Source organism: Leptodactylus fuscus, chromosome 7, assembly GCF_031893055.1.
Source record: "Leptodactylus fuscus isolate aLepFus1 chromosome 7, aLepFus1.hap2, whole genome shotgun sequence".
Taxonomy (NCBI): domain Eukaryota; kingdom Metazoa; phylum Chordata; class Amphibia; order Anura; family Leptodactylidae; genus Leptodactylus; species Leptodactylus fuscus.
In genome coordinates, this window is record NC_134271.1 from 29,858,939 (window position 1) to 29,882,035 (window position 23,097).

At 42.3% G+C, this 23,097-nt stretch overlaps 1 protein-coding gene across 1 annotated transcript in view; it reads left to right on the forward strand.

Annotated features, from left to right (window-relative positions):
* The window catches only part of LOC142213245 (low-density lipoprotein receptor-related protein 5-like), a 114,984-nt gene that overhangs the window by 87,959 nt on the left and 3,928 nt on the right, over positions 1-23,097 (forward strand). Inside the window, exons 10-21 of the mRNA XM_075281530.1 lie at positions 29-255; positions 1,457-1,641; positions 2,607-2,930; positions 4,587-4,789; positions 9,946-10,157; positions 14,102-14,292; positions 17,911-18,120; positions 18,219-18,344; positions 18,436-18,672; positions 19,336-19,446; positions 19,575-19,811; positions 21,246-21,388. Of these exons, the coding sequence (XP_075137631.1) occupies positions 29-255; positions 1,457-1,641; positions 2,607-2,930; positions 4,587-4,789; positions 9,946-10,157; positions 14,102-14,292; positions 17,911-18,120; positions 18,219-18,344; positions 18,436-18,672; positions 19,336-19,446; positions 19,575-19,811; positions 21,246-21,388 (2,406 nt within the window). The remainder of the gene's footprint in view (positions 1-28; positions 256-1,456; positions 1,642-2,606; positions 2,931-4,586; positions 4,790-9,945; positions 10,158-14,101; positions 14,293-17,910; positions 18,121-18,218; positions 18,345-18,435; positions 18,673-19,335; positions 19,447-19,574; positions 19,812-21,245; positions 21,389-23,097) is intronic.

A 23,097-nucleotide genomic window follows, 5' to 3' on the forward strand; every position in this document is an offset into this window, starting at 1 on the left:
AAACTGCCTTCATTTTCTATTTCCGCAGACCATAAGCCGAGCATTCATGAATGGGAGCTCTGTGGAGCATGTTATTGAGTTTGGTCTCGATTACCCCGAGGGAATGGCAGTGGACTGGATGGGAAAGAACCTGTATTGGGCCGACACTGGTACCAATCGGATAGAAGTGTCTCGTCTTGATGGACAGTTCAGACAGGTTTTAGTATGGAAAGATCTTGACAACCCAAGATCACTTGCATTGGATCCTGCACAGGGGTAAGCTATGTATAACATTTACAGTGTTTCCTGTTAGCCTATGTTTTTTTCGGATGGAGAGAAAAAAAAGACTATTCATAGTAAAATGGGCTGGAGAATGGAAGAATCAAGATTCTATGTTATATAGGTTAAGCCTTGTGGTATAATAGATTAAACGGGTTTTCCGGTCCCCCGAATGTTTGAAACAACTATACATAGGTGATTGGGCCTTGCACCGATCAGCTTATGTAACTGCCTCAGGGTGCTCAAAGCTATAGAGACGTACAGATCAGAAAGCAACTTTACGCTTATTCAAGTTATAGTCTCAGGCCTGCAGCTCCGTCTACTGTATAGCAACGGCAGTGGGTGCTGCAGTCCTGCGACCATTACGTAAATAGGAACACAGCTGTTTCCAGTGCCTGGAAGGAAGTGGGTCAGCTGATCAGTGCAGTGTCCAGGTTTTGGACCCCCACCAACCAGATTCTGATTCCTGTGGACAGAAAACCCCTTTTAGTGGTGTCCACGGCCTGTGGTCAGGTGATGGGCGGCGCATGGTCATGTGATGGGCGGCCCGTGGTCAGGTGATGGACACACAGGTGCATAGCTTGTTATAGTCACAGCACAGTAATCGGACATCTGCCTGGTAATGAACTGTGCACCTGTGTGCTCATCACATGACCAGGGACTGTACATCACATGACCATGGACTGTACATCACATGACCAGGGACTGATTTTTATCCACTGGCAGTAAGAAGAATGAACAACAGCCAGCAGAGATCTAGAAAACCATTGGGAATTGATACACAAAGTATGTTGGGAAATTGTATACGGTATATTTTCATTCTACAAACATTAACATTTGTCTCTCAAAATTGTCTGGAAGTGGACAACTCCTTTAAATAGCTTCGACCAGATTGTTAGATATATGGGTCAGAAAATATGCGGATCTGTAGAATGAATAACATGGAAGCAATCTTCATATGATTCTAAGGCAGCAATGTCTTTCCTGAATATGGTCCTAAGCATTGGAGCGATGATAGAAGGGTCCAGGCTCATCCAGACTTTCTACTTGAGGATTGCTGTATACTGTTGCTAATGGTATATATTAGCCTTTGTCACATGTTTGTGATTGACTGGCAGCTTACGATTTTGCCGTGCCTATTGTAGCAGTTTATTTAACCAATTTTGTTAGTAAATCTCTTGCGTTTTTATCATTACAGTTACATGTACTGGACAGAATGGGGAGGAAAGCCCAGGATAGTTCGTGCTTATATGGATGGGACCAACATAATCACTTTGGTCGATAAACTGGGTCGCGCCAATGATCTGACCATTGACTATGCTGACCAAAGACTTTATTGGACAGACCTGGACACTAACATGATCCAATCATCCAACATGCTAGGTAAAAAAAAAAAACAACTTTGTGATGAGGGTGCGGAGAAGGGCATTGTACCATGGGGATGTTTGTGGATTGATCTTGTTTGATTTTAAGATTCAGATTTTAAAGGGGTCTTACCGATTTTACGAGAATATTCTTTTCCGTCTGTAGCAGCGCACAAGAAATAATAGACCAGGCACCCCGACCTAAATATAAAGTAGATGATGTAAGGCGCAGTTTTAAGCAGAAAACCAGCTGTTGTCTCATGGCAGTTTATTAATTCTTTGCTTTCAGCGCCTGTCTGAGAATATTATGACTTCACGCGTTTTATGGTCATTCCTTACAAAGAACCATGATATAAGCTGTACGGGGAATGTGGCAGTTAAATGGTGCACGGTATATTTGTGGTGAAAACCCTAAAAACAGATTCTCTGGACGCTCAGAAGGGTCATCTATGTTCACACTGTTGCAGGACAATATTGCTTGCCAAGCTAGGATTTCGGGGACAATGATTGTATTGATATGAATGGTTGTGCAAGGACTCTTGTCCGTGTTCCATACTGTGTCGTGTCTTCTCACGTAGTCAGCACCGTATGTATGAGGAATCAGATACGGTCTCTGATGTTTCTGCACAATGCAAGTGTCTTTACGGCGCATTCACTTACTTGAAGAGGACGGGGAAGCGCTGCTGACATATCTGTTTATCTTGTAAGTAGTTATTCCTGTCTCGGCAGTGGTTTGCCAAGATGAGAATAACCCTTTAGGTAAATAATTGTATTCCCATAAAAGAACACTTACTATAACTCTACAGATAGATAGATAGATAGATAGATAGAGATATATATGTAATTATTATTATATTATTTTATGTCAGGGGAGGTGACAGGTCTTGTCTAATACGTACAATTCATCTCCCATTCATCTTGCATTCATTGTACAGGATGTTTTTATAAGCTGCAAACTGACCTTTGACCCTGTACGCTCAACAGGCCAAGACCGGGAGATCATTGCCGACGATCTTCCTCATCCCTTTGGACTTACCCAGTACAGTGACTACATCTACTGGACAGACTGGAACCTGCACAGTATTGAGAGGGCAGACAAAGTGAACGGCAAGAATCGTACTTTGATCCAAGGTCGCTTGGATTTTGTTATGGACATTCTGGTATTCCACTCCTCCCGGCAGGACGGCTCCAATGAATGCATGCAGAACAATGGACATTGCAGTCAGCTCTGCCTTGCTGTGCCAAATGGATACAGATGTAGCTGCTCCTCTCATTACACTTTGGACTCCAACCACAGGAACTGCAGCTGTACGCACCAGTAGTGTCCATTACTTTACTTGCAGACGGGTCTGAATGACTTGAACATTGTTGTTGGACGCTACAGTTAAATGCCAGCATATACAATCATATCTGGTTAGACTAGCTGAATGGGCAAATAACTACTACAAGTGTCATGTAATATAATAGAAAAGCCATACATATTATTAGGATATGCTCCCTTGTTCAAACAAGTTTGTTTTGGTGTCTGATGTGCTACTTAAACTCTTTTGCCAAGTGGGTGGTGTCAGGATGAAGCAGGCAAAGGGTGTGATTCTGACACCTTCTACCTCGGCTTGCACCCCCCTTGCCAACTTTTGCCTGATTTCACCCCCCTCATGACAGCCTAAATAGTATATCAGGCAGTAAAGCTGCACTTATTGCTCAGGAATGGTGTGGGCTGGAGAAAAAAATCCATCTCTGCAAGAATCAGTGGAGTGGCAGTCGCCTATTAAGTTATGCAAAAAGCTACACTTGGCGGAGGTGGTGAAAGCTACTCTTTAAGCCATTAATATTATAGTCTCCTTAAACCCCTTTAAAAGGAGTCTGTCAGCAGCTAATTCAATATGAAAACATCCACAGTTCGTTGTAGGGGACATTATGCTGAGCACCATCGTGCACTTTACTAGTCCAATAGGTCTCCCTTTTCTTCACAAAGCTGTTTCTAACAATATGTAAATGAGGCTGAAGTTCAATGTGGGCGTACTCAAGTCCCTGGTTTCAAACCTGAATATAGTCCCTGGAGGCTCTGGTGCACCGTCATTGCACTTGAGCTTCTTTTATGTATTTCTTAGGGCTAGTTTACATGGGGACATGGAGGAGGATTTTGACAGCGGAATCCACGTCATAATAATCCTCCTCCATACAATGTTAGTCTATGTAGACTGCTAGCTTTTTTTTTTCTGCTAGCAGAGAAAAAGAAGCAATAGAAGTGAATGGGAAGCGCAAAACGCACGTTTTTTACCGCGCTGGGTTTTTTGGGGGGGGGGGGGGGGGGGGTCCAAAAAAAGGGGCCTTTTTTTTTTTTGTTTTTTTTTTACAAAAACGCATCGTGTTTTTTTTGCAGCCCGTTCTCTTTAAGTATGGGAAAACGGCCTGGAACCTTTTGGAAGCGATTTTTACAAAAAAAAATAAAAAAGCAGGGCAAGGTCCAAAAAACGCTTCCTAATCAGGAAGCGTTTTTTTCCTGTGCCAAAATAAGCTACACGTAATTTACGTGTGAACTAAGCTTAAAAATGACTTTTTCCAGATAACTTTGCATCTGTTGTATCATCTACATGACTCTCTCTGCATAATGTTCCCTACAATGCAATGTGGCTGGCTTGATCTAAAGTTTCCTGCTGACACACTCCCTTTAAACACAATGGACTCCAATTATAGCACCTATATATTGTTTCTGTCTGTCTATCTATCTATCTCCTATCTATCTATCTATCTATCTATCTATCTATCTATCTATCTATCAGAATCCGATCTAAATCAGGGTAAGGTTTCCTTTGGGAAGTTAGCAACAACTACAATAATCCCATTGATGGCATTTGACTGCATAGCGTTGCTCAGATTTGTCTGCTGATCTATCATGTGGTTTTGTGTCTGTCAGTGAGTTATTCCTGAGTACTAAATAGTTTCCTGTATTTTCTATCCCAGTGCCTTCCAGCTTCCTACTGTTCAGCCAGAAAACTGCCATCAATCGAATGTTAGTAGATGAACAGCAAAGTCCAGACATCATCCTTCCAATCCATGGGCTTAGGAATGTCAAAGCCATTGCTTACGACCCCGTAGACAAACTCATCTACTGGGTGGACGGGCGACAGAATATGATTAAAAGGGCTAAGGATGATGGCACTCAGGTAAGACTTCAAGGCGTTCTTCCAGTTCTGTGTTGACTTGTTTCCTTAAAATCACTCAGTTATCTTGTATGTGATGTTGTTCACACAAACACAACCGATCTATCCAAGCGGCCATAAGCAGAAGATGGATGTGATGGACAACTGCACTCGAGTCAATGGCTGGGATCAGAGGTAACTCAAATTCAGGTCATTGATCATCAGCCACATAATCGAGAGGATTTAGATTCTGTTAGGTAGAGAGTGATGGTAGACCATCAATGGTGTCAGGCCATCGTATTGCCATTCAGAATAGTGGATTTTCTGCCATCTTGCTTTTTGCTATTGCATTTTTTGTTGTTTTCCCACAAACAAGATGTCAGAATACTGGGGCCCTCACTGCTGTGACTCCTACCCTTTACTAGAATGAGAATCCCAATCCCCAGTTTCTCCTCCCAGCATGGCTCCCATGGGAAGGAGTTTGACTAGAGTGACAATAGAGCATGCGTGGTGCTGCGGCATTCATAATCTATGAACCTGCAGGGGATAGAGTATAATGTGTGGCTATTTCCAATCGTTCCATGGATGTTAAAAGGGTATTCCGGCTAGAGAGAGTTAACCCCTTGCTGATCAGTGGGTGTATCACTTCTTGGACCCCATCAATCTAAAGAACTGGAGTATTTTGTACCCTATTGTTGAGTGGAGGAGCTTGTCGTATAGCTTGTGCCGCCCCATTCATTTGACACCCACCAATCAATTGGATAGGGGGTAACATGGTGTAACTCGAATACCCTTTTAAATGGAGCATGCTCTATCCAAACTCCTTTCCATTACGAGATCATGATCTATGGGGGTCCCATTGGTTGGGCCCCCAGTGCTCAAACGTTTATCTCCTATCCGGTCATAAATTCCAGTTGTGAGAAAACCTCTTTAGGTTCAGTTCGCACATCAAGTATACACGAAGATCTGCCATGATAGCCACGTGTTTGACTTGCGCATTTCTTAGTTGAATTGAGTACAGATTAAACTGCATCGTAATAAATGAAAATTTTATGGGATTTTCACAAGAGAGGACCTGCCGCGGTTTTTCTACATTCTCCATCTATGGGATTGTTAAAAATTTCATTCATTAACATTATACTGTAGTGGGCTGCAAAATTTTGGTGGCCAATTCTGGAAGAAATAAGGTACTTGGTGTGAACTTGCCCTTATAACGTTTCTTAGACTTTCCCTCTCTGGTATAGTTTCTGGAAATTCTCGCGTGCGCATGAAACGGAGACTTCCCTTTCATTTTTAAGACTTTCTCCATGGCCCTTCAAGGCTGTGTTCTTTCAAAGGTATAGTCTCAGAAATCAAAGCCGCTTTCCATGTGGAGGTATTTTGGCGAGTCCCAAAGTTATTAGTTTTGCATGCTTGGTATTTCACACGCTCTAAAAACAAACATGCCATCATTCGAATAGAATTGCAATTGAAATGAATCTGGGTTGAAAGGATGCCAGCTTTTATGGGTGTAAGCCAAAGAACAGATGGATCTCTTGGGATGGGGCTGAGCAGGGGAGACCATGTACACTGTATGTGTCAGCAACCTGAATTGCTTATGCAGTTTCTCCTATCATTATTTAGCTATTTCAGTGGAATTAACCTATACTGTGCCTGCCATGGAATTGAGCTCCATAAAAAACCTCCATCCGTTTAGGACTTGATTTTCCCCATTGCATCCAATTTAGGGAAAGTCACAATCTTTATGCACTGAATCTCCATAGGAGATTCCTGAACCATTCTTCATGCTATTGACTTTTAGTATCTGGATTACAGGACTTACAATTTAGGAATTGAAAAATTGTTCATTCGGGAATTTTTACGCAGGCAGGAGGGTTATAGTTGTTGGTATTACGTGTCTATTCGTGTTCATTTACTTTAATGTTCATGCACCAATGATTTTTTTGTAAGGACCCCCCCACTCATAATTGGTCCTTCCCCCTCCTCTCGTGCATGCATATAAGGAGGTGTCATGACTCCATATACGTAAGAGAAGTTGACCAAATCCAACAATTGCGTTGGGACCATTGACTATGTTATGTTTTTGGGGCACCTTGACTTTGCATGTTAAACCACTGACACGCGGCTCGTTCTCCTCTATCCATTGTGTACACATGCACCCTCGGCTGAACAGAGTATGGGGGAGCCGGGAGGATTTGACATCTATAGCTGCACTCACGGATACTGTCTAGGCACCAATGTTAGAGGGTTTTCTGGGATTCCAGTATTGATGGATACCTATCCTAGTTCATTGGTATTAGAATGGTTGGTGTGTTTCTCTTAGGAAAGCCCAACAATCAACTGATTAAAGTGGTCTCAGTGATCCAGTATATGCACAGCTCCATCCATCGTGCAGTGGTCAGGAATGGTACTACACCTTTCTCCCATTCAAGTTCGTTTCGGAACTCCATCTAATACTAATGACCTATTCTAAAGATAAGTCATTAAAATTAGTTTGAGTAATCCATTTAATATCGTCTAAGGACTTGCAGGACCAGACATGGACATTTCCTTTAAGACTGTTTTTAATGAGCATACATATTTGAGTAAAGTGAAAGTATTACCCCTCCCTGGCCACAGTACGGGCTCCTGGTCCATTTAATTTCACTTTCTATTGTGCTAAATCATTAAGGGGCCAAGTAATACATTTGAGGTCAAGGACACTTCTTTCTGGGATGGAGGCCAAGTAATCTACTGTTACGTTCAGACCAAAGGAGATGAATCCGCCCTTATAAATAATAAAAATGGCCAAGTAATATTAGAATATATTTTAAGTAGTTGGCAGCGATGCTAAAATGAATTCCAAAACTAGAAAAATAGCTACAGCCCTCATCCAAAGTGACATACAATTCAAAAATAGGTAAAAAACCTTGTGCACTCACTCTGTCCGTTTGCTGGTTGCTGTGAATCGTGGAACCTCAAGACCGGTGCCAGGAAATCTCTCTCGGCTGAGATGAGGTCAAATGGAAGCAAATTTGAAGAAAATCCAGCACTGCAGTCAGGTATCCGTATAAAATAAAACTTAACTTTTATTGACTTGTAGTTGCTACATTAAAAAATCTGTGTGCAGCAATAGGAGTAGCAGAAGCCTACGCGTTTCGGGATAGACCCTTACTCATGGCATACAGAGCTGTAATATGCTGCAATCTTATATAAAAATAAAAGAGACACACATAAAATCCAGGCCCCTCCCATCTGCACATAGACAGGAAGTTAATTAATTAAGCAACATCTGTGATACATGCGATAAGATGCAAGTGAAACAGGAACAAAAGCAGACAAAGTTGGCTGATTGTAGTCAAAATAGTTCAAACAGGTTAAGGTAAATAAGTAAATAAATCATAATTTTTAGTGACATAGATAAAACGTGACATGACCAAGAGATGTAACATCTTCATTACATAGTTGTGGCACCATACTGAAGAAACATAATGACAACATCCCTTTCTATGGTGCATAATGCACCAGGAGGATAGAGTACGTATTATACTGAGAAAAAAAAAAAAAAAACACTGAGCTGAACACCGTACTGGAACATGAAAGTGTGATTTGTGTATGATGCTCCAGGAGGATAAGATAAGTATAACTACATTAAGAATTGCATGTGTATCATACTGGAAAGAAAAAGGAGAGAAAAAAAAAAAAAAAATTGGAAAAAATGAATAAAAAAAAAAAAAAAAAAGGGAATTTTTTTATTTTATTTTTTTTCTTTTCTTGAATAAATTTTTTTTTTTTTTTTTTTTTGAAAAAAATAAATAAAATTTATAGAAAAATAATAAATATTTGAAATGTATAATTGATGCATAAAGACTATAGGAATATAGGATGAATTGTTGCAGTTAGTACAATTAATAAATAAAAGCTAAGTCAGTACGGAAGTTCATTCCGTGGGGGAATCTAGTTTTGAGCATGAAAATCCAATAGGCTTCTCTACGTAAAAGTTTTTTCTGCCAATTTCCCCCTCTGACTGGTTTGTTAACCCTCTCTATCCCGTATGCTTTGAAGGTGGTAGTGTCCCCTCCGTGTATTTCCCGAAAATGCTTAGATGCCCCTGAGCAATGTATAATATCCAAATTGCTACTGTGGTATAGATGTTCTGCTAATCTCACTTTCAGTTTTCTAGTGGTACATCCCACATAGTATTTCCTACATTCTTCACAACTTACAATGTATACGATGTGGTCTGTATTGCAATTGATGAAGGATCCAATCCTAAAAGTTTTATTACCCTCCGTGTTGGAAAAGGTTTTTGTTTTTTTCATGAATCTATGCACCATAGAAAGGGATGTTGTCATTATGTTTCTTCAGTATGGTGCCACAACTATGTAATGAAGATGTTACATCTCTTGGTCATGTCACGTTTTATCTATGTCACTAAAAATTATGATTTATTTACTTATTTACCTTAACCTGTTTGAACTATTTTGACTACAATCAGCCAACTTTGTCTGCTTTTGTTCCTGTTTCACTTGCATCTTATCGCATGTATCACAGATGTTGCTTAATTAATTAACTTCCTGTCTATGTGCAGATGGGAGGGGCCTGGATTTTATGTGTGTCTCTTTTATTTTTATATAAGATTGCAGCATATTACAGCTCTGTATGCCATGAGTAAGGGTCTATCCCGAAACGCGTAGGCTTCTGCTACTCCTATTGCTGCACACAGATTTTTTAATGTAGCAACTACAAGTCAATAAAAGTTAAGTTTTATTTTATACGGATACCTGACTGCAGTGCTGGATTTTCTTCAAATTTGCTAAAATGAATGTTTACAGCCAAACCTCAAATTAATATTTTTTGGCCCAACTTTATTTTCATATTTTTCGAAGGACCTAAAAGTAGAGGGTTGTCTCTTCTTTAGAAAGTTGTGGCTGTTCTATATTGTGTTATCTATGGTCGAACATAACCATACACCGTACAAAAGCGACGCAGCGGCTACCCAAAAACTTCTAAATACATCAATGGCCACCTGTGGTGTACAACCATGGCCCTGTGGTGTGAATGTGAACCTAAGTTTATTCTGCCATTCCAATACCAGCATCATGGACCATGGATGGTACATGGTAGAAGAGGGTCCGGGAGTTCACCTTAAACATTTTGTTGTATGTATTAACAAACCATTTCTTTTTCCTCTTCTCTAGCCTCTTGTGTTGGTCTCCACGCCAAACCAAAGCCAAACCCTAGAAAAACAGCCGCACGACCTGAGCATAGATGTATACAGCCGCACTTTGTACTGGACGTGTGAAGCCACCAACAGCATTAAAGTCAACAGGATTACCGGAGAATATATTGGCACCGTTTTACGTGAAGAACATGACAAGCCAAGGGCCATTGCTTTAAATGCGGAAAGAGGGTAAGGTTTTAGATTTTAGGGTTCAACCAGACTTCACATAAGTGAGAACAATTTTTAATATTATGTGTTTTTTGGGTTAAGATCATCATTGGGACCTCTTTAAGGGGATTGTCCAGAATAGACTAAAAAGTACCTACAAATTATTTACGGCATTAGGTGGCCCCACTTACCAATATACATTCAGATTCCCTATTGTGCTGATACTGAGCATATTCTAGCACTGCCTAAAAACTAGAAGATTTTTAGATTTGTTCCCCTGATTTTCTGGCTATGGATCACATGACTAACCCTGCGCTACTCCGAGGACTGAGAAGAGGAGTAGAGTATGGTTGGTCACATGAACCCAAAATTGGATCATCAGAGTCGCCAAACTATTACATTTCCAGCCCCTAGGCGGTAGTACTTATTAGCCAGATAACCCCTAGGTTATTAATTCACTAGTAGGATTTTTGTAATGGGTTTACAACCCCTTTTATAACCTTCAGACCTTAAAGGGATTCTTAGAATTCCCTTTTTTAACTAAGTACACATAGAATAGCCTTAAGAAAGGCAATTCTTCTCTTACCTTTATTATTCTGATCCGCACCGCCGTTCCTGAGAAATATCTTCTTTCTTCCTTTTGTAAATGAGTTTTCAGACCGCACTGGGGGCGTCCACTGTGATGTTCGAAAACTCTCCAGCGCCGCCCCCATCATCTTCTCCGGACCACATCCTCTCCCACAGTTTCACCTTTGTGCCTTCATCCAAAAGCTCCGACTGCACATGTCTGTCGGCCATTTTCCTGTGGCCGAACGGAAGAAGAAGATGGAAGCGTCGATTGAGAATTTTCGAACAGCATAATGATTAGAAATGAGCGAGTAGTGTTCGATCGAGTAGGTGTTCGATCGAATACTATGGTATTCGAAATACTCGTACTCGATCGAACACTACTAGCTGTTCGAAGTTTGAGGTTCGATGCAGAACCAGCGTTGATTGGGAGAATGCTATATATTCTGCCAATCAACGCTGGTTCTTCTCTTACCTTCAGAAGTCTTCTCCGTGCAGCGTCTTCCGGCTGGAATTCACTCTGCCTAGGCATCCGGCCTAGGCAGAGCCGACTGCGCATGCGTGGGCAAACCCTCGCATGCGCAGTCGGCTCTGCCTAGGCCCCGATGTCTAGGCAGAGTGAATTCCAGCCGTAAGATGCCGCTGGGGCGCTGCGTCGGGAGAAGACTTCAAGGAGAATCCAGCCCGACCGTCACTCGTGGACTTGGTAAGTATAATTTCATCGAATTTTGCGTACCCCTGAAACGAGCATTTCCCCCCATAGACTATAATGGGGTTTGAAATCCGTTCGAACAGTGTGCGGTTGTTCGAATCGGATTTCGATCCTCGGACATTTTAGTGTTCGCTCATCTCTAATAATGATAGAATCCCTTTAAATGCCTCACTCTAGCTTTTTTTTCTGTACCAAGGAGGCCATGATGTATCAGAACGCATGTAATCATGTTAAGAGCCTTCTTGTCCTCTCTGTTAGGTGTCTGGTTTGTTCTCCCCGTCACGATGGGATGTAAGGAACTTGCCATAATATTTTTTTTGTTAAATATGTTCTGCCAGTAAAATCCCTGAAGACAGATAAACAAGCGGGCAAAATGGGAACCATGTGTAACACAGCTGGCGCGGAGCTACAGATGGGCTTGTCAAGCATATGTTCGGAGAATTCAGCAGGCATTTTGGTTGGCTCTATCATTTTGGGAGAAAATATTATGATTCACTCAACATGAAAACTAAGCAGATGAGGGGAAAAAAAATTGGCTTTCTTATAAACAACTTTTCAAACCGCAGAAAGCTTTGTACATTTTAATATCCGTTATTAAGATTAATTTCTAAAACATTAAGGAAAGCAAATTGCTTTCTTCATCTAATTTAATAAAAACACTATTTAAAATGTTCTGAGGGTACAAAATTGGGAAATGTTGTGTTTTCATTAGCAAAATTTGACAATTCCAAATATGAATTTGGGACAAAAGACACTGAATAACTACTAAATACTACGTCAAGTTCTTCACTTTTGGAACCCATCTACAGACCATAGATGGCTTCCCAATGCAGTCAGGACACATGCACCCTCTAAGGCCTGGTTCACATCTGCGTTCGGTAATCCATTCAGGGAGTCCGCATGGGAACCCCCCCCCCCCATTCCTGAACGGACTACCAAACACGTTGGCAAGCGGTGAGCTTATGAAAGCACACTGACCCCATAGACTGTAATCGGGTCCGTGTGCTTTCTGCGTGTTGTCCACACGCAACATGCAGACAGTAAAGTACTTCATGATCTACCGTCCTCGCCGCATGACTCGTGCAGACACCACATGGAAAGCACATGGACCCCATTATAGTCTATGGGGTCCGTGTGCTTTCACTGCTCACCGCTTGTCAGTGTGTTGGTAGTCGTTTCGAGGGGTCCCTATGTGGACTCCCCGAATGGATTACCGAACGCAGATGTGAAGCACGCCTTACTTTTCCTATATAGTGCACCTATAAGCTGTCCTAATAAACATGTCTGCTGACCTCTAACCTTTATAAGATTGCTGACTTGTTGCCTTAGATTTGCTTTACTATTTTGTTCCCAGAAATCTGTTGTAATTTTGGCTCCGTTTGCACTGTTTTTCCAGACATGATGTCTGTTATGTATAGAGAGATATCGGCATCATATTGCACGAGGGATTTATCAGACTGACTCAGTCTTAATCTAATTGTGCAAGAATAGAAGCGATTTATTTTGGTGACTGTTCTTGTCTGACCTTTTTTTTTTCCTTGACAATTTTGGGCTAGTGCTTTAAATATAACTTTGCTTCACACCAGGTAATGTTCTAACCAGGACGGTGGAGTAGGAGTGGCCAATTTTGAGTGGCGTCTGAGGCCTGGTTCACATGTGCGTTCGGTATTCCGTTCGGGAAGTCCACTTGGGGACCCCCTAGAATGGAATACCGAACGCATTAAAAAGTGGTGAACAATTAAAGCACCTGGAACTCATAGAGTATAATGGGGTCCGTGTGTTTTCCACACGTTGTCCGCACGAATCATGTACTTTCCTCTCCCTGTGACTCGTGCGGCAAACACACGGACCCCATTATAGTCTATGGGGTCCATGTGCTTTCATTGCTCACCGCTTTTTTAGGTGTTCGGTATTCCATTATATTATACAATTTTTAATCATGTATAATTCCCGTAGTATGATATATTAACTTCAGTAGAAATTCAGTCACTAGCTTTTTCTTGATGAAGGAGTTGGGCTGTTGGAAAAATGGTGGTCTGTTGATTCGGTGGTCTATTGACTCCATAGCTCTGGTTTTAAGGTCAATGTCCATCCTTAAAACTTGGCAGGTGGTAGACACAAGTTTATCATTTGTCTGTGCAGTGGATTTAGTGCTCTATATTAAAATACATCATATTCACTGTTCTGCACCTGCGCAGGCGCAGATAACCTGTTTTAAAGGTGCAATATATCAATTTATATTGGGGGTTTTCAATACGGATTTCACACTTTGCAAGGCATATGGTGAAATTTGCAGCAGGGGCATAGCTATAGGCTGTTCAGGTAGCAGTCACTTAGTCACTACCTGGCCCTAGGGGCTGAAGGGGTCTAAAGGCCTCACTACAGCAGGGCCCAGGAGCTTCTAGTTACCCCTCTGATCTGCAGCAAACCTTCAAGTGCATAAAAAATTCTGCATGAAAAATTACAAAATTTTACGCAACTGCAAAACCCCCTTCCCTGTTGCTAACCACATAGAGTAACCAGCAATACAAATAATTCCAACTTTGTCTTCTGGACCAGTGATTGCTTAGGGCCCTTTCGGACTTTCCTCTAATGTAAACTATGGGCACTTCTATTCCCCCTGGATTTGTAAATTACAAGATGTGATATATTTGTATGACTGATGCATAAGTTTTTTCCCTTTTAGGTATATGTACTTCACAAACATGCAAGAAGGATCCCCAAAGATAGAGCGTGCGGCCTTGGATGGGACAGAACGAGAAGTTCTATTCACCACTGGTCTCATCAGGCCCGTTGCTTTGGTTGTTGACAACAAGTTGGGGAAACTTTTTTGGGTGGATGCTGACCTGAAACGTATAGAAAGCTCCGACTTATCTGGTAAGCGTTAACATATATTGTAATATACAGTGGGAAGATTCTGTAATTCAACTTTCTATATCCTGAATCAAAGCGTTTGACAGGCGTATTGTTTAGACAATGTCCTTACACGAATTGTAGTTATTTTCAGGTAACTTTCATTTTATGAATAGAATTTGAATTATGAGTAAACTAGCCTCTGCCCACGACTTCGTCTGCTTGTTGTTGGTGTCCATGATCCGCCTATATTCAGCAAATTGCTGCTGACGCCGATCCACCTGCTCCGGCGTTTCAGCTGTGCTACATCTCTGCATATGCACAGCATACCCAGCTGTGCTACATCTCTGCATATGGACAGCATACCCAGCTCTGCTACATCTCTGCATATGGACAGCATACCCAGCTCTGCTACATCTCTGCATATGCATAGCATTCTCACCTCTGCTACATCTCTGCATATGCATAGCATACCCACCTCTGCTACATCTCTGCATATGGACAGCATACCCAGCTCTGCTACATCTCTGCATATGGACAGCATACCCAGCTCTGCTACATCTCTGCATATGGACAGCATACCCAGCTCTGCTACATCTCTGCATATGCATAGCATACCCACCTCTGCTACATCTCTACATATGCACAGCATACCCTGCTCTGCTACATCTCTGCCTACCCAGCTGTGCTACATCTCTGTATAGGCACAACATGCCCAACTCTGCTACATCTCTGCTTAGGCACAGCATACCCAGCTCTGCTACATCTCTGCCTACCCAGCTGTGCTACATCTCTGCCTACCCAGCTGTGCTACATCTCTGTATAGGCACAACATACCCAACTCTGCTACATCTCTGCTTAGGCACAGCATACCCAGCTCTGCTAAATCTCTGCATATGCACAGCATACCCAGCTCTACTACATTTCTGCATACCCAGCTCTGCTACATCTCTGTATAGGCACAGGAAGGCCAGCTGTGCATAGCCAGCTCTGCTACATCTGGCAATTTGAATCAAAGGGGTTTTCCTATCACAGTGTCTGAGCAGCTTCTGTGTTATCTGTTTTATCTGGGTTTGTGGCTTGGTCATTGTCAGTTTCTACAGCCCCGCTAGCTCACCGTTTACTTGCTATTCCTTATCTTATCCACATTTAATACCCTCTTGCGAAACAAATTTGTTACGGAAATTTTTGTGCCCAAATCATTCAGCTTAAAAAGGACCTTTTTCTTTTTCCACCAACTCCAGTTGTTTGCATCCTTCGGAAGGTTTGGGGGCAGTTGGATTGTTTCTCTCTAGCTCCCACCATTCCTGAGCAATTGATGCCGTTCATTTCAGCACCACAAATTCTATTTAGGCCTTGTACTGTCAGACGGGCAGTCCTTGGCTGGAGTAGATAGTCTGTGATCCACCCACCTGACAGTAGAGTTTCTAACTTTGTATATTCAATGCTGAAAATAACAATTCTGCTTGCTCAGGAACAGTGGGAAGGGTAGGAAAGGGGGCTAGAGAAACAAATTCAACTTTGGCAGAATCAATGTAGAGGCACCTATTAGTTTCATACCAATTTTCCTGCTGACAGACTCCATTTAAGATAATCCAAACCTCCCAATATTGTACCACTATGCAGATTCTTTGCATTTAGGCTAAGGCCCCATGGGCCGTAATCGCAGCGCTGAAGTGCTGCGGAAAGAACCGCGGCGTGAATGCACTGCGGTTCTTTCCGCAGCGCTGTCAACAGAAAGTTCACAGAGTTTTCCTCCGCGGACTTTCTGTTACAATTATACCTATGGGAAAGCCGCCGGCATTTCCGTAAATATAATTGACATGCTGCGATTTGCAAAGCCACAACGGCTTTGCAAATTGCAGCGTGTCCGCACTGCGTTTTTTTCCGCAAAGTGGGCATGAGATTCGCATGAATCCCATCCCCTTTGCTTGCACTGTAAAACTCCACGATTTTTCCCAGAGCAAATCGCGGCATTTACGTTCAGTGGGGCCCCGGCCTTACACAGCGCATCCATAATTGAGCGATCGCTACCTTTCCATGCAGTTTTAACCCTTCCATAAGTCAGTGTTATGCTACACAATAAATAAAGTTATTATTAGCAATGTGTATGGCAATTGTAGCCTGCGCGATCCAAGATCCTGACTCTGCTAGCGATAATTTACTGCAAAAGATGAAAGGCAAGTGATCGGCAAGAGATGAGAGGACACGCATCACTTAATAAGACAATGATGTTTTTCCGTTTGATCCATTCACGCCTGTTGTGTAATCCATCCTATTTAGTGAATAATGAACACAATTGAAAGAATTCAGCAGTAGACTTTAGTGAATGAAGTGCCAAAAATGAGGGCCGCACAGCTGCCAGGGGAGAGCTTATATCTGGAGGGGCTGCAACCGGAAACCTCCACATATACACCAGTTAGGATATATGCCGGATCCTCTACATGTTATATTTCCCCTACAAGCGTAGCACTATTGGAAGAATGGTTCCTTGTATACCGGATCTTCTGAAATGTCGCACTACTCTCTTTGTAATAATACACGCGATCCAGTTTGGGATGCCAGCGTTTACCTTACGGAGACCAGTTCAGCAAAAAATAAATAAATAAATAAAATCTTGCGAGTATTTTTTTATTATTATTGTAAATTATAAAATGACCCAGAAGAAAAAAAAAAAAAAAAAACCTTTATGCAGGATAGGGCAAGCTTGACGTCTACTGCGCCACTTTAGCTGTTTACTACCTGACATAGTTGATCAAGACCGGATGAAAATGCGATGCGATCGCTGTAGTGGAACTTTTACGGCTTGAAGGGAAAAAAAATTGAATGATTTATTTCTCCCTTCTCCTTTCATGTCACTAAACAATATATGTGGCAGGTTTTCAATGCCGAACAAGACTTCTATGGAAAGAGTGCTTTTTATTAATCCGAAATACGCATTGACGGCCCCAGAGGCTAAAGTAATTAAGAAGTCTTCATTAAGACCCCTTGCGACACGGGGAAACATCTTGACATGTAGGAAACGACTTTGTAAATATGACACAGTATCGTTCGTATGCACATATGGTAACTAGAAAGTTAATGGGAATGCCGGATCTCCTGTGCTGTCCATTGTTAGTATGGAATAATGTGGAGGAACCAGATCTAATAATGAGATCTTATTTGGTATAGGTAACCTATAGCTATAGTCCCGTCCCCTACCCCTGGTGTAACTTATTGAATCAGCTTTGGCTTCCTATCTAGCTCAATGCTCGGACACATCTGGCCGGACAGTATCTGTTAATTGCACTTGATAAAGGGCTTTGTTGAAGCCCGAAACGCGTCGTGCCATTCTGTTGTATCATTTACCTTAATAAAAAGGTTTTAGCCCGAACCTTTGTACTGTGTCGTGCCAAAACAACCAGAGAGCACGGATTCCCTGTAACGGACCTCCGGTCCTTGTGCTGTCCATTATATCCAGCTCAATGTTCTGCGTCAGTCTCTGGCATTAGGGTAACTGGATGGGTCTGGAGATATCCTTTAACAGTTTCGGATGATACTTTCACATTGTAGGCGTTCTATGTACTATTTTATGTAATGTGCAGCCTTGAGATCCATTAGAAAGGTCTTTCCGCATTTCTTATTCTTCTGCTATTATTGTAGGAGCAAATAGAATTACTTTGGAAGATTCCAACATCCTGCAACCAATGGGACTCTCCATCCTGGGCGATCATCTGTATTGGATTGACCGACAACAGCAGATGATTGAAAGAGTAGATAAGACCAATGGGTTCCAAAGAACACGAATTCAAGGGCGCATCGGCCACCTCACTGGAATTCATGCTGTAGAGGCTCTGGATATGAAGGAGTTCTGTAAGTTGCTTTGATGCTATTTTCATTGCAGTGTAATATTCCCAGAAACAGCCATTGTATAAAAGTAAATTAATTTATTTTCTAATTTAATTTTTCAGCTGCACATCCATGTTCGAAGGACAATGGAGGTTGTTCTCATATCTGTATTGCCAAAGGAGATGGTACCCCTAGATGCTCCTGTCCTGTGCATCTTGTCCTCTTACAAAACCTCTTGACCTGTGGAGGTACGGATTATTTCCTCCTTGTGCTTTCTTATTATTGTTATATAGTATTCTAGCTTATATCTATCTAACATTTGTCCTTGTTTCTGTACAGAACCCCCAACCTGCTCTCCAGAGCAGTTTACATGTGCCACTGGCGAGATCGACTGTATCCCCCTGTCTTGGCGTTGTGATGGCTTCTCAGAGTGTGAGGATCAAAGCGATGAGGAGAATTGCCCGCTGTGTTCTGACAATCAGTTCCAGTGCGAAAAAGGGCAGTGCATTGATGCCCGTAAGAAGTGTAATGGAGAGTACGATTGTCAAGACAAGTCTGACGAACTAGATTGTGAAGGTACAAAAATGATTGTATACTACAATAATCCCGTGTTTCAGTTCTGATGTAAAACAGGGGAACTGTTAAAAATGTACCAACTGCCTGTAATCCGGCTATTCCCCTCTATATTCACCTTCAATGGCTTAGACTATTATGGGTTCCATCTTCATTAATGTGAACCACTAACTACTAGTACGTCCTTAGACCCTGACTGTGCATCCAATATGGGCCCGGATTTGCAGGGGACTACAGTTGGATGACACTCGGAGTGACATCCCGAGTGCATTCTGTCATGCGTTCACATCTATAGGGGCTTCCAATTGACCGACAAATGATTGAAAGAGTAGATAAGACCAATGGGTTCCAAAGAACAAGAATTCAAGGCCGCAACGGACACCTAACTGGAACTCATGCTGTAGGGGCTCTGGATATGAAGCCCCCATAGACATGAATGCACTTGGATAAATCTGAACAGTAGACTATTCTAGTTTGTGGAAGTCTTTCCTCTGACTCCAGTCTAAACAGCCCTAATATCCATCAAAAGACAGATCGTCTGATCTTCCCTCAATAAATGAGCATTTAGTGGAAAACGAGCCTTTCCAGTACAGTGTTAGAACTTGACAATAAATGCCGCAAGCTTACCGTCACATGGATTGGATTTCCTTTTCTCTTCTATTGTAGCGATCTGCCCACCTAACCAGTTCCGCTGTGACAATGGCCAGTGCGTCACCACAAAGCAGCAGTGCGAGTCCTTCTTGGACTGCGGTGACAACTCGGACGATATTGTGTGTGGTAAGTAACACAACAGATTAACCAGATTGCGTCTTAGTAGAGCCATTTCATGGTTTGCCCTATATAGCGATACAGTCTTTACTTGTTTTGAACAATAAATATCTTCCACATTTACTTCTCCATTCTAGAACAGAACAGGTCCCCATCGGAGGAGACGCCTTCGCACAGCAGTGCCATACTGCCAGTGATTGGCATCATTTTATGTGTGTTCGTGTTCGGCGGGGTCTATTTTGCGTGCCAGAGGGTTGTGTGTCAAAGGTACACTGGGCCAAATGGACCTTTCCCCCATGAATACATCAGTGGTACGCCTCACGTTCCGCTCAACTTTATAACAACTAGAAGTTCCCAGCCTGGAAACTACACAGGTAAGTCCGGATCTTCAAAATATGGCTGAAATTGTGTTAGATAGATGAGTTATTATTCTTTATACTCCATCTTATCTTTTTAGTAGTCACCAACACAGGGAATGTAGGAATAAAGTCTTTAGCGGTAAACAAACGGTGTTAGGGTTTCTTCTAAGCGTCCCTGCTCGTGTAGCTCCTGAAGAATCTACCGTAGCAGCTGGAAAACAGAACTTATAGGATCAGCTGAAATGTGATCCAATAAAATTTAAAGCATTGAGTCATATGGATTACTCGCTAAGCTTGAAGCCCTCCAGGCCTTGGTTTCCAACAAGCTGTTTGAGTGAAAATTTCATATTTGTTTTCAATGGTTTCTTAGGACATTTGGCTTTTTTGTTTCTAGTGTTGGACGTTATAAAGTAACGCTCAACACAGAGAATACACACAAGACATTGCTAGTACTATCTCCTTTAATCTACTCCTTTCCTTTTTCTTCTATTTTGTCTTATATTATAGTTAAAAATGAGAGACGTATTAAAAAAAAAAAAAAAAGTCTCTTTTATCCAAGGTCCTCCATGTTCCTGCTAGCAGTAAGACAACTGGCTGGAGTAGAATCCTCCCTGCTTTGCAAAAGATCTGTAAGCCTTGCCCATATAACCAGCCACTGGCCCAAAATGGAGCACATCCGCAGAGGATTAACCCTTATGTTCACTGCATGGTTTTTACTAGACTTTCAGGTTCATACTGATTCTAAGGGCAACTATATTTCTTACTTTTATCATTTATTTCTTGATTTAGTGTTCCTATAGTAAAGCATATATTGTCCGTATATTGACCAGAATGACTAACTCAAACCCAGTCCTAGGAGTCCCTGCCTCCTCGCGGCTCTGCCCCTATTACATGAGACAGCAGAACCAAGGGGAGGTAGGGACTCCTAAGGGCATGTTCACACTGTGGAATTTGCATTCTGCGTGTGAACATTCCACATGGCAAATTAATGCACCTAATCAGGAGGGAGCCTCGCGTTGCGGATGCCGCGACTGATTCAGCCGCGGCATCCTCGGGCAAGAGGGGTCATCTCGCTTCTTTTTTCCTCTACTACCTAGTGGCAAAAAGAAGTGAGCGGTTCCCATTGAAGTCAATGGGAGCCATTTTTGGCAGTGGATTTTGAGGCGGAATCCACATCAAAATCTGCTACCAAAAAACTCCGTGTGAACAGACCCTAAGACACCATGATGTTTGGAGGCTAGGTCTCTGGGCTGTGATTAGAGCCCAGGAAATCCTTCCGATATATGGACCATCGACTTTAGAGTTGTTGTGTTGAATGTAGCACAGGATAGACTCCGTGTTAAACACGCACCAATAACATAATGTATTGTATATAAAAGTACGTGCAAGACACTGCTAAATGTAGTATGTGAGTCTTCTGTTTAGCGCTCACGGTTTGTTTCTGCACAGGTATACCTTGTGGGAAGCAAATGATCAGCTCCATGAGCATCATAGGAGGCGGTAGTAGCGGCGCTCCACTTTACGACCGAAACCATGTGACCGGGGCTTCTTCTAGTAGCTCTTCAAGTACCAAGGCCACACTCTACCCCCAGGTAAGCAGTCCGTGGGTACTATGTAGTGAAGAATCTGACATCTAGTAGGGCTACGCAAGGACACATTTATGGAAACACCTGTAACCTTACTATACACCTAATAGATATGTCGTATGGCTAAATACATCTTCTCCATGAGCGGTATTTCTATGTCAGCTGCTTGAGTGATATAACACTAGGAGGTCTTTATGATATTGGCTGAAGAAGCCATTCTGCTGCCCAGCGATAATATTAACAACATCCAAACACAGGAGCAGCCAATGGGACAGCTGGAGAATTCCAAGACTGTGCGATCGCTACGACAAATACCGTTATATTTCTATCATCTCACATGGAGTGAGATAAAAGGACATCGCATATCTGTAAGGGGAAAAGTTCCATCGTTTGGTCTATGCGAAATTAAAATCTATGTGCATCCCATGTATAGAACCTGCAAAAGTCGATGTGACAATAAGTTATCAGTATAAATATCATATAATTATTTTCTGCCATCCAAGGATAATCCCGTTGCATCCAGTCAGTGTTAAAGGGATTTTCCAGTTCTTTTTCTGTTATCCTTAGAAACATTTGATCATTTGGTTTACAACCAGTGGTGAGCACAGGGACTGATATTTCACGCGTGATTCCAAAAATCATCGGTCCCCCAACAGTCCGCATTATAGTCAGTGGAGTCCACCGGTCTCCGTACGTAACTGCTGATGTGTCGCAAAAGTAGTTATAAGAACCATACTCTCCTGACGGATCCCCCAGTGGATGCATCTTCGTAGTGTAGGCTCCCATCTACAGAAGTTGCCTTGTTGCAGCTAGATAAACACTCACAATTCTGAACAAAAGGTGCGCTAATAACCTAATTTTCCCATAGCTATATATAATGCAAGCATAGCCGTGATACTCTCGGCGCCAGCAGAGCGCCTTTGCAACTTTTTGTGTTTGCAGTTTAACGGCATTGCTGGCGCCTCAGTTTACATAGTCACATTTCCAGTCACATGTACAAGGAGGCACAGTTTCTTATTCACATAGCATCTACTTACAGGGTTCTCTACAATCACAGATGGAAAGGGCATCTACTTTCCACTCACTTCTTTTGGTTTTTGCTCCCTTTACACTGTGGATAATATGGTATGACTCTGGCTCCAAGTCTCATTTCCTGGGTGCTAACTTTATCCTGGAGCCAGATGATGTGGGCCATCCTGTCTCCGCGTTCTTGATCTGACCTGTCACCAAAACTCAAGCACATCTGGACTCGGCTCCAACTAACTACACATTGTCCTGGCTCTGGAATTTCCAGGCTACCAGCTAACGTCTCTCACCTTCTAGAAACACTTGAGCTTAAACTGATTCTATCATTGGTGATAGTGATTTTTAACGAAGTATATATTTGCATAGCCTTTAGAAAGACTGTTTCAGGCGTACCTTTTATTCATTAATCATCCCAGCCGTTTCTGAATTAGCCTGCCTCTATTGATATGCTAATTAGCCACCACTGAGCAGCGGAAGTCTCTGTGATGTTCCCTGAGCAATGCTTGCGTGATCTGCGTACACAGGAGGAGGTGAGAGCATGGAGGCTGACGAGTCGTCATCAACATCAGCCTTCCCTGCTCTCACCTCCCCCTTCTTTACACATATCACACAAGCAGTTCTCAGGGGACATCACAGAGACTTCCGGTGCTCCATGGTGGCTAATTAGCATATCAATAAAGGTGGGCTAA